Raw genomic sequence first — 12,631 nt, 5'->3', positions numbered from 1 at the left:
ATTTTATGTTTTTGTAGGGTATAAAGTGTGATTGAACTGAACATCAATTTGGTTGATCCTCATCATGAATCGTGCTTTTAGCAGAAAGAAAGGTAAGTGTACCCATTTATAGAACCTGGGAGTCAATTCAATATTATTGTGAAAATCAAGCAGAAATGTTAAGATATCACTTTTTCCGATTATCACACCATGTGACTCCAGAATGAAGTTAGAATAGAACAACAGAAACCTGCAAACATTGCTAATTAACCTTCTTTGGTTATCAGCCTAATCAAAGAGTGGAGTTGTTTAATATATTTAGTCCAGACAATATGTTCTTTGGAAGTTTTATTCTGTGGTGTGAAATTGCAAAAAATAATGATCTGACTTAAAAAGTTAGTCCTAACTTCACTTTTCATAGCTGTAATACTAAATTTCCTGAGCTTACATAGGTTATAGTGATTTAAATTAACTTATGTGTAGGTGTGTGTTTGCATGTACACTTCACTTTTTATTGAAATTGTATTAGGATTGATGATAAGTGAATTATAGCAATGAGAACAAAATAAATTTGTTATTAATTTTAAAGTAGAAATTTAAAACAAGTATGACTATATCATAATTATCAGTACAGGAATGAAAGAAACAGCTAGTTGCATGTTATTTCTTAAAGGGCAAGGAAACATGGCATTTGACAAAATATTTCATGATATATTTATAGGAAAGAGAAGAATTTGATAGTTTTATATAGTTCAGTAGAGTTAAAAAATGTATCTTGCCATTCTAGAAGGAGTTATTTGGTGGTGGGCACTGGGCTCTTTCCTGTTTAACATACTATAAATGACTTGGGAGAGAATACTTAAACAATGCTACTCAAGTTCTTAGTGGACTGAAAGTAGGAAGAGATAACAGATGTGGAAGGATTATAGGTATATGGGGGGGAAATGATGAGTTAGTTCATAATCTACACTATAAACTTAACAAGATACTGTTAATTGCCAAACATGGGCTCCGAAAATACAACACTTCTATACTTATTTCTATATTGTTATTATTTAGAAAATGCAGTTAATTGCTGTGTGGGTAAAACATGGCTAAACTTCGATGTGTAGGTAAAATATGTAGGTAAAGCATGCAGAGGTAAAAAAGTCATGATTCCAGTTCATTTTCTAATGAATGAATAATGAACTGTCTTGAACCAGGACATAGATCATTCTGTTCTACTCCATGTCCTCAGGCAGTGTGTTCTTGCTTTAAAGGATTGACACATTGTAACATACCTGGTTGAGAAAGGCTAGGATGACTTCAATGATGATTCCAAGTGGAAGCATGACTGAGAACCCATGGTATGGTCTTGCAATGTTTGAAGACCTTTTAATGTTTGAATGCTGTCATTGGGTTATGGAACAAAGTTTAATAAAGATTGGTGTAAATCATAATGTCATAGATTAAATGTAGGAAAAAAATTCCAATAAAATTTTGCCAAAATATAATGGAATTATTCAAAGTATTTTCTTTTTCTTTTCTGAAATGAAAGGTGTTCAAACATTTGGATATGGTTCAGACGATTAATGTATTCAGTAGAGATTAGGTAATGTGAAGATCTTTCAGGCACTTTTCAACCCTAGGAAACTAAGAATTTATTATTTTACTTATTTTTCAGAATAAGGGTAAGGCAAATGACATTTATTGTACTTTGTAGCTTGCTTATGATTTAAAACATATATCAAAAATAAATTCACATTTCTTTTTATTCCCTTTACCTAGTAAAAAAGTCTGGAAATAGTTCTCTGAAATATAGAATTATTTTTAATAAAGTAATAAAAAACCTTACATCACAACTCATCACTTTAAACATGCTATCATGTTTTTTAAAGATACTTCTAGATCTTCTCTCTTTTTTTTTTTTTCTAATTTACTCTTCATCTGAAGGGAATTTGGAGTGATTTTTAGTTGAGAAATCCCAAGAGTTGGATAGTAAGATGAGTAAGCAGTGATTGTGTATTTGTCTTACTTGAAGACAGTAGGAGTACAACTATAAGGAAAATTATTGATGTAGAGAATAAAGAAGCAGAAGCACTTGTTATTTCCTGTTTAGCTTCATTTTCTTTAAATTTCTTTTGGCTTCTCTTATTTTTCAAGTCTAATGATTAAATATCCTTATCAAAAAATTATTGATCAATATTTCACTCGAATTCAGTTGGAACTCGGTGCAGAAATTCTACCTTAAGTTCACCAGTCACTTCAAATGCTTTCATTTAATAAAGTTGTTAAAGAAAACTTCTTGGAGCCTGTGCTCCAATTTCAACCAATAGTACTATCTGTTGAATTTTAATTTGAGATGCAAAACTGGAATTTTATGAGAGAATTCATACCTCTTGACCATTGGGAACTGTAATTATAGCTCTAGAAAACATATAAGTCAAGTCATCTTTCCAATAACTAGTATCAACATATATTTCACTGTACTCTAAACAAAGAAAGATCATCTTCTATCATTGAAAACTTATCTTATTTCATATATCCAGTTTACTCAGTTATTACATGCAAACTTACTAAGTCATCTTGGCTCTCAGAAACCCAAGGAAAAGAGATTGTTATCTTAAACTTAAACATAATTTTCTTTTATTTTTATTAAATCTCCCAATTAGTAATTTGTCTGGTATTCTTTGAATTGACCAGGCATTTCACTGATTCTTTTTTCAAATGCTTTAATAGTTATTAGAATGGGTTTCCCAGGTGGCGCTAGTAGTAAAGAACCAGCCTGCCAAAGCATGAGACTTAAGAGACATAGCTTCAAACCCTGGGTCAGTGGGTTCGATCCCTCAGTTGGGAAGATCCCCTGGAGGAGAGCATGGCAACCCACTCCAGAATTCTTCCCTGGAGAATTCCATGGACAGAGAAGACTGGCAGGCTACAGTCCACAGGGTTGGAATCGGACACAGTTGAAGCAACTTAGCATGCTCACAGGCAGAAGTGCTCATAGGTTCTGAAAAAATCTGAATATACTAGAATTGCATCATTTTGGACTATTTTGAAGATCTCTGTAAAAATTATCTAACCTCATAATCATAGATTACATTTTAATGAATGTTTTATATCTTCTTTCTTTCCCTATGTTAGCTCACTTTTTGAATTTTTAAAATCCTATATTCTATTTATATCAAAAATAATTTAATTTAAAAAACAAAACATAGCACATGAATAAATGTGATTAAATAATTCAACTAGTTATACTTTGTGTTCTTTAACATATGAGTTGATATATTGATGAGTAGGTATAATTGTAGTAGAAAGCACTTGAAATTTCAATAATATTCAAATATAATTCAGTAATTTTCTTTTCATGAAAAATTGTATTCAGATATATCCATTCATCCATCAGCACTTAGTTTTAAATTTAATATATTCAAAATAGGTGCTTTAACTATGTTAAACTCTTATGATATGAGAACAGTGATGTTTCTTGCATCTTTCTAGATGAGCCCTAAATCTAAATACATTTTGAACACCAGATTCATTGGTCCAGTAGTCAAAGTGGTTTGACACCTGTCAAATATTTTGAAATGCTGATGTTTACTTTTATGTGAATGCTCACTATTAAGTTTGAGATTATATTTTATAATTTCAAGAAAAAGAACACATTCTAGAGTATCTATGTTCCTGTTTCTTCACCAATTCCCTGTATCTAATATCTTCTGTGGGTCCATAAAATGACGAGAGACCATCATCTATATTCTCTCTTCAAGGTCAGCCACATCTATCTAAGTTAGCGTATAGGTTTGTCCTGTTTTTTTTTTTTTTTTTTTTTTTTTTCTTTTGTCAAAGTATAAATTACAATGACATTAACGACTCATTTTGGAAATCCTTCAGGTTTAATAAGTGCACTACCTATACGAGAGGTATGAAATGAACACGCATTAAATCGTCTGCACTTGGTGTGTGGGTGTAGATCTTTTGTCATTGTAGCAACTGCAGCTTATCCAGTGGTAATTTAATATTGTGATTATTTCAGTCTGTCACCAGTAACAGTTGGATATACCTACCCTCTTTTTAGGTTACTGCAATAGGAGACTATAACAAAGGCAGTATCATCAGTTTTCAAATAATAGTGTCTTATAGGAAAAAGCAATTATCTCTCTGCCTCAGGATAGGAATGAACCATCATATTCAAAGTTCAGTTAGACTTTACATCCTCCTGAACTATGTTTAGTGTCTTGGAAAAAGAGACATGAAAGTAATTGTGTTAAGGGGTAAAAAAAGAAATTAGATATATTTTTAGGTTTCCTGAAGGCAAGTCTTTGGTATTTTTATTACTTTGATGTATACTATTGTGATTATTTATTTTAATATGCAAGTGCAAGACTATTTTCCACATCTAAGTATAAATTATTCTTGAATTAGTCATATCACTATTCAGTACCGATCATAAAATCTATTATTAAAATGAAAATCCATACATGAAATAGAAGTTTTATACGTCAGTGTCAGTATATTAATACTGCTTTTTGAAGCCTAGGATGTATTGCTTCTCAGGATATTTCACCCAAGTGCAGTTGTCACGTATCCACTTCATCAGTCAGAAATAGCCCTAAATTGCACCATGAGCATGGGATTTTATAGATCCCTCATGTTTTGTCTTCAAATTTTTTTTGAATATTGCATTGTAATCCATAAACATGTTTCATATATAATGCAGTATCCTTTAAATGGTTTAAAATCATTAAAATTCCAGAAATGTATGCCATTTTCTCTGTCTTTACATTCCCCCAGTTTGATAACATATTAATGGTATTGAACTTGCTTCTGTTACCATCCTTTTTAAATGTTCTTAATTGAATGTTAAAAATACTTTGTTAGTAACCTGATTTTTATTTTAGTGTGTACTTATGTAATATTTTTCATGGTAAAAATATGCCTTTAATTTTATTCTATTTATAGTACTGATTCTAAATTTTTGAATTCCCATGAGGAGTAAAATACTCACAAAAATCCACTTAAGAAGACATAATATATTTGAAGATTGAGAAGTTTTACTACAGACAATTGCAGTTTGAAAAAAAAAATTTGATTTGTGTAAACATTAACATGTTTTGCTTTTTTCCTGCTTATATGTTCCACAAAATGTTTTGGAAGATATGTGGAATATATAAATTAAATTCAAAAATTGAATGAAAAAATTATTTTCTATTATTGTTGATAATGTATAATACAAATTACTTTCAATATCTTCTATTCTTTTAGTTACTTTTATTTCTATTATTCTACTATGCTCAATAGCCCAGTTGTGTTCAACTCTTTGTAACCCATTGATAATACCCTGCCAGTCTCCTCTGTCCATGGAATTTTTCAAACAAGAATACTAGAGTGGTTGCCAGTTCCTCCTTCACGGGGATCTTCCCCCTCCAGGGATCAAACTTGTGTCTCCTGCATTGGCAAGGTGGATTCTTTACTGCTGTGCCACCTGGGAAGCTTCATTATTCTACTATATTAATTTGAATCATGTAATAATTTCAAATTACTGCATTTAAGATTATTTATATCTGAAACACCTGAGAGTTGACACTCAGTCGATGTTTCTCTAAATCGAGACTAAAAAACTATCCTAATATTAATGTTTAAGTGAATTTAGTAGATTGATTTATTTCAGTTTTGTATAAATGTAGTTGTTAGTCTAATGTTAAAATGTCCCCTTACAAATTGTCAGTTCTTGATACTAAAGAATAATAGTCATGAGTAAAGAGCAGATTACTATTTATTGAAAAAAATAACCAAAACAACCTATAATTCATGAGACTGTCAAGTGAAAGAAGAAAAACATAGTTATTCACATGATTGATATAATTACTCATAGCCCAACTGATTTTTAAAAATATATTTTTTAAAAAATTCAGAATTGTCTTATTATTTGAAAACTTATAAAAGAAAAAGATTTTTAACTTAAGGAGAGAATCTTATAATTACTTTGTGGTTATATTGTTCTTATATCTGACTAGCTATTCTTTCTCACTTTAGCAAAACTGTCTTAGAATTAGGAGTGCTCCCACCCATATCAGACTCTTTATAAATGCTAATGCATGAATATGACACCCTTAGAACCTATGTTTTAATTTAACATTGTGTATTCTTCATTGCAGACAAAACATGGATGCATACTCCCGAAGCTTTATCAAAACATTACATTCCCTATAATGCAAAGGTAAAATAGTTCTATGGTATTATTGAATCTTATTTTGCTATAGTATTATTGCTAGTTTATGATTGATCTTAGAGAGATTGTTTATGCTTTGATATTTCTTAGTAGATAATCCCTGAAAAATCTTTGCATAAATAAATTTGGTAGCATATAATAAGGGAAGTTGTTTTACTTCCTAAATAAGTAGTCTTTTTATAATTTCTGTTTAAGTCACAAGTGTATTTTCTTCAAATGACTTTGGCTGTTGTTAAAATAATTTGCAGTATCATGGCCTATAAGAAACAAAATAACAAACCAGTTAGTTTCCTTTAAAAGTACTTAATGTTTCATTACACAGACAAATATACAACTAGTCTGGAAATGAGCTTCAGTTTTAATGAATGCAATTATAACACACAAAAAAGGGAGACAAACAGTGCTTAAATTATTAAGAAAACAGAGGAAAAGTGCATATTTTGTATGAATCTCTTGTTCAAGTCCTGCATTTAAATAGATAAATAGAAATAATCCCTATCCATGCCTTAAAAGATTTGATTCACTGCTGTTATTGGAAGACTGTCCAAATGAATGAATGCCATTTACAGAAGGGTCTTTAAAGAAAGATGTTATTTTATAATTAATGAACACTAAACATAGAGTAGATTTCAGAGAAGTCTGTTGAAATTTGGAAGAGACAGAAGTGAATTTTAAAGAGTTGTATTTGGGAATAAGAGAGTGGGCCAGACTTAAGCAACTTCAGAAATGGCAGGGGAGGAAATAGAAAATGGTAAAATTATTTTTATAAACAGTGAACAGTGGATTAGTGGTATATAAAGATATTAGTTATGAAGAACTATTTCAGGAAAATTTTTCTAAAAAAATTACTGAATGGAGAGCTGTACAGGAAACCTCTAAAGCACTGATCTGCGTCTGAATCAGCAGGAAGCAGCATTTAAAAGGCCATCTAGAATAAATTCTTCTAGAGGGTTGCTCAGCAGTGAGCTTTCTAGCATGCAGCAACTATATGTTTTCTGCCTGACTGTGCAGCAAAGAAAATGCTCAAAAATGCTTTCTCTGTAAAATTAACATACTGGAAATCACTGCGATGCTCATGAATTCCCCTGTAAAGTTAACATGAGGATTGATTGCCACGAATTAGCATGAAAAGTTTACTTAACAGCTTAAAAAAAAAAAAAAAGAACAAGTTAATATTACCCATCTCTTCCACAGATATTCCTCATGTTAGCTATTGCTACACTGCATGAAATCCTCATAGAAAAAAAATTTAATGTAGAAAACTACTATAACTTTAAAGCCCATGCTCAATTTTTTTTTTCTGTTATCAATCATAATAGAATTATATCCTTCATGTGAAAGCACCAGACATTATTCACTTTTATAAACAATTGAAGTACCTCATTTTAAAAACTAGTTTATAAAGGATTGGAAAAATTTCACTGTAATTAGAGCTATCATTAACTCTTTGCATTGCAACAATGGCAATCCGCCTGTCTACATGGCTAAGTTGCCTGTGCTGATTCATGGGCCCATAACAATGGTAAGACATCCACACGAAGCAGAGGGGCAGCAACGTCGTCCACATAGGGGTCAGTCAAATGTGGAAGAGCAGGTTGCTTCCATTCCTTCTCATGTGGTCTCCTGAGTGAGACCATGTGGACCAAGCAGCATTAAAAGTATTTGAAGAACATTATTTTTTTCTGAATTTCCTTCTCTGTGGAACTTTAAAGATTGATTATTTACTAGTTGTTTTTGAAAATGTTTTCTGTCTCTTCTTAGAGTAGATGTCACTTGCAAAGCAAATCTATGTCCATAGGAAATACTTTGGGGCAACAGAAGTAAAAAACAGAATCTATAACCAGATTGCCTTCATTTAATCTCGACTCCAACACTAACTAGCTGTGTAGTTTGGGACAAATTATTAACTTACTATGTCTATGGTTGTTAATTGGTAAATAGGGATAAGAGTAATTTCTCAATTAGAATTGTTATAGATAGAAAGGTGTTATATGAAGTCTTAAAACAGTATCTGGAATAAAATAACTACTACTCGTAAATGGTAGCAATCATTAATTTATCTTTTTTAATGTTTCACTGGCCTTACCAAAGTGCCTGTCTCACTCTAGTTGTTCAGTAGGTGTGTATTTTATAAATTGATGCATAATAACGTATTCAAGATAAGTACAAAATTGTTATATATAACAAAATGTTATATTGAGTCTCAAAATATGCCAGGCACTGTTCTGGTGTATTTTTACATGATTTATTATTAATATAATGATTATTAATGTTATCATCACTTTACAAAAGAGAAAACTAAGGATTAAAATTTAAATATTATGACTTGTCACAGGGCTTCTCAGGGGGCTCAGTTGTAAAGAATCCACCTGCTAAAGCAGGAGACACAGGTTTGATAACTGGGTCAGGAAGATCCCTTGGAGAAGGAAATGGCAACCCGGCCTGGCGGGCTACAGTCCATGTTGTCTCAAAAGGGTCAGACATGACTCAGAGACTAAATAACAACAAAAACAACAGGATTATCACAAACCTAGTAAGACAGAGCCAGGCTTAAAAAAACTGAAGTCAATATAACTTCAAAGATTTGCTTCTCTTTCTGTATGTCATCAGTCAATTCAGTCTCTCAGTCTTTGTGACCCCATGGACTGCAGCACGCCAGGCTTCCCTGTCCATCACCAACTCCCAGAGCTTGCTCAAACTCATGTCCATTAGGTGGGTGATGCCATCCAACCATCTCATCCTCTGTCATCCCCTTCTCCTCCTGCCTTCAGTCTTGCCCAGCATCAGGGTCTTTTCCAGTGAGTCAGTTTTTCACATCAAGTGGGCAGAGTATTGGAGCTTCAGCTTCAGCATCAGTCCTTCCAATGAATATTCAGGATTAATACCTTTAGGATTGACTAGTTTGATCTCCTTGCTGTCTAAAGGACTCTTAAGAGCCCTCTTCAACACCATAGTTCAAAAGCATCATTCTTCCATGTTCAGCTTTCTTTATAATCCAACTCTCACATCCATACATGACTCTTGGAAAAACCATAGCTTTGACTAGACCTTTGTCAGCAAAGTAATGCCTCTGCTTTTTAATATGCTGTCTAGGTTGATCATAGCTTTTCTTCCAAGGAGAAAGCGTCTTTTAATTTCCTGGTGGCTGCAATCACCATCTGCAGTGATTTTGGAGCCCAAGAAAATAAAGGCTGTCTCTGTTTCCATTGTTTCCCCATCTATTTACCATGAAGTGATGGGACCAGATGCCATGATCTTAGTTTTTTGGATGTTGAGTTTTAGGCCAGCTTTTTCACTCTCCTCTTTCACTTTTATCGAGAGGCTCTTTAGTTCTTCTTCACTTTCTGCCCTAAGGACGGTGTTATCTGTATCTGGGGTTACTGATATTTCTCCCAGGAATCTTGATTCCATCTTGTGCTTCATACAGTCTGGTATTTCACATGATGTACTCTGCATATAAGTTAAATAAGCAGGGTGACAATACACAGCCTTGACATACTCCTTCCCTGATTTGGAACCAGTCTGTTGTTCCATGTCCGGTGCTTACTGCTGTTTCTTGACCTGCATACAGATTTCTCAGGATGCAGGTAAGGTGGTCTAGTATTCCCATCTCTTTAAAAATTTTCCACAGTTTGTTGTGATCCACACAGTCAAAGTCTTTGGCATAGTCAGTGAAGCAGAAGTAGATGTATTTATGGAACTCTCTTGCTTTTTCTATGAATCAATGGATGTTGGCAATTTGATCTCTGTTTCCACTGCCTTTTCCAGATCCAGATTGAACATCTGGAAGGTCTCAGTTCATGTAATGTTGAAGTCTCACTTGAAGAATTTTGAGCATTAATTTTGAACATTAATTTGCTAGAGTGTGAGATGAGTGCAATTGTGAGGTAGTTTGAGCATTCTTTGGCATTGCCTTTCTTTGGGATTGGAATGTATCCATAACACTTCATTATTCATTAGTTCATTAAATGACTGGTATGTATAAGGTACTATTGCTAAAACTTGACTGAATGTTGGTGAAGTTTGAGAGCTATATTACATAGCTGATATATTCTTATAGAGCTTAATGTCATAGGGAAATATCTTTTTAAAAAACTCACATAAAAGGCAATCTTGTTCTTTCCCATTCAAGTCACACTTAATAGAATGCTGTGGAGATTCATAGATTGGTAGTCATTCCTATTTTATGTAAGGAGGAGTGAGGTAGGGTTTCCAAGGGTCAAAAGAAGGGTGGAATGACCATTTCAAGCTGAGACATCTGGAAGAGGATGAGCTCTGTCAAGATGGCCTAAAGCCATCAAAATGACAAGAGTTGTGCTGGACATAAAATACTAATGCTGGTAAAGTATTTTGTCAGCCAAGGTTCCATCTAAAACACAGAACTAGTAGAATGTACCACCACCGCCCCCCGACACACACACACACCTCCCCCCCACCACACACACATATAAACACATTTATTTCAAGATATGGGTTACACAACTGGGGACGGGATTCTGGCCAGCCAGGCATCTGCAATCCGTAATGAAGACCCTAAGAAAGCACAGGCTGAAAACTGCTGGGCGGGAACTGGGGCCTACCACAGGTAGAATTTCTTTCTCCAGGAACATAGCAGGATGGTTAGGCTCTGTTAAGACCTTTAAATTGGTTCTATCAAGCCCAACCAGTTTATCCAGAGTAAGTTCCTTTACATAAAGTCAATGATTATAGATGTTATTCATATCTACAAAATAAAGAAAGTGAGAGTTGCTCAGTTGTCTCTGACTCTTTGTGACCCCACAGACTTGGAGTCCTTGGAGTTCTCCAGGCCAGAAGTGGAGTGGGTAGCCTTTCCCTTCCCCAGGGCATCTTCCCAACCCAGGGAGTGAACCCAGGTCTCCCACATTGCAGGCAGGTTCTTTACAAGATGAGCTGCCAGAGAAGCCTGATCTACAAAATAACTTGATGGCAACTCCTAGACTAGTATTTTATTGAATAACTGGATAGTATAACCTGGTGAAGTTAATGCATAACCCTGACCATCAGAAGTACTAATGATGGACAAGGCCTTACAGATGAGTTGAGAAGGCTTTCAATAGCAGGAGAAGCAGTTTGTATAGTGAACTAATCAAATAGGAGTTTAGGAATATAAATCTACGGGGATCTGAAAGTTTATTTGGATCGAGAGAGAAAGGATGACATTAACTTCTTACAAAGTTATTTTAATGGTACAAGAAAATATTTCCAATTTTATATAGAGTAGTAGATAAGCATATAGTGGAAAATAAAGATGTGCTAAATATTCCTGGGAGAGAATTGATGCAACCAAGGAATAATTTGTTTATGGGGAAGAAAAAAATATATATCTTCATTCTGTCTGAGAGAATGATTGTATCGATAAATGGTTCCTATCACTTCATTTTTGGCAGCCACTGGTTACAAATTAATCTGATAAATTTAGCAGAGCTGTTTAAGAATTACAATTCTTCCTGGGGAAATATGTAGTAACATTTAAATGTTTTAAGTTTGAAAGTAATAGTTTTCTACGTTTATATTATAATTCTCTTAGTTTCTTTTTTAGGAATGTATTTTAGTTCCACATTATTTCATTTTTATCTAATATTGTATATCAAATACTCATTTAATATTCATAGTATACCTATTTCAGATCATATATAGATATAAAATATAGTAGTTGGCTTCAAAAGTTTTTTTGTTTTAATGTAGCATTCATTAGTCTTCTTTTCTTTGTTTTTGTTGTTGTTTTTATGAGCAGTGACAGCATTAATACTAATCATTGGGAATTCTACATATTTCCTATGTACCCTGTAGTGATATTTCTCAAATTGAACATTATGTTCTGTGAAAAAAAATTCGGTCATAAAATCAATGCAGTGGGTCATGTAGGTATGCAATTAAAGATGAAATAGGATAAAACAGAGAGAGAAAAAAAGAAAGTTTCAGAATGCAAAGGTAAACATCAATTTACTCAGGAAAATCATGGTTCATAATCTTATTGAGAGCTTGAAAGCCACTGCCTTTAAACAGTAACCTACCTATCAGTTCAGTTCAGTTCAGTCGCTCAGTCATGTCTGACTCTTTGCGACCCCATGAATCACAGCACGCCAGGCCTCCCTGTCCATCACCAACTCCCGGAGTTCACTCAAACTCATGTCCATCGAGTTGGTGATGCCATCCAGCCATCTCATCTTCTGTCATCCCCTTCTCCTCCTGCCCCCAATCCCTCCCAGCATCAGGGTCTTTTCCAATGAGTCAACTCTTCGCGTGAGGTGGCCAAAGTATTGGAGTTTCAGCTTTAGCATCAGTCCTTCAAAAGAACACCCAGGACTGATTTCCTTTAGAATGGACTGGTTGGATCTCCTTGCAGTCCAAGGGACTCTCAAGAGTCTTCAACACCACAGTTCAAAAGCATCAATTCTTCGGTGCTCAGCTTTCTTCACA

The 12,631-nt window shown here is 33.8% G+C and overlaps 1 protein-coding gene across 2 annotated transcripts in view; it reads left to right on the top strand.

Moving 5' to 3' along the window:
- GULP1 (GULP, engulfment adaptor PTB domain containing 1) overlaps positions 1-12,631 on the top strand; it is a 329,829-nt gene that overhangs the window by 203,543 nt on the left and 113,655 nt on the right. For both annotated transcript variants that reach the window (XM_010862917.1, XM_010862918.1), the window contains exons 3-4: positions 18-92; positions 6,117-6,178. In XM_010862917.1, coding sequence (XP_010861219.1) covers positions 65-92; positions 6,117-6,178 — 90 coding nt within the window. In that variant the 5' untranslated portion in view covers positions 18-64. The remainder of the gene's footprint in view (positions 1-17; positions 93-6,116; positions 6,179-12,631) is intronic.

Source organism: Bison bison, unplaced genomic scaffold (assembly GCF_000754665.1).
Source record: "Bison bison bison isolate TAMUID 2011002044 unplaced genomic scaffold, Bison_UMD1.0 scf7180017864485, whole genome shotgun sequence".
NCBI classification, from domain to species: Eukaryota; Metazoa; Chordata; class Mammalia; order Artiodactyla; family Bovidae; genus Bison; species Bison bison.
Note: the sequence above shows the minus strand (reverse complement) of the source record. Positions and strands in the feature narration are given on the sequence as shown.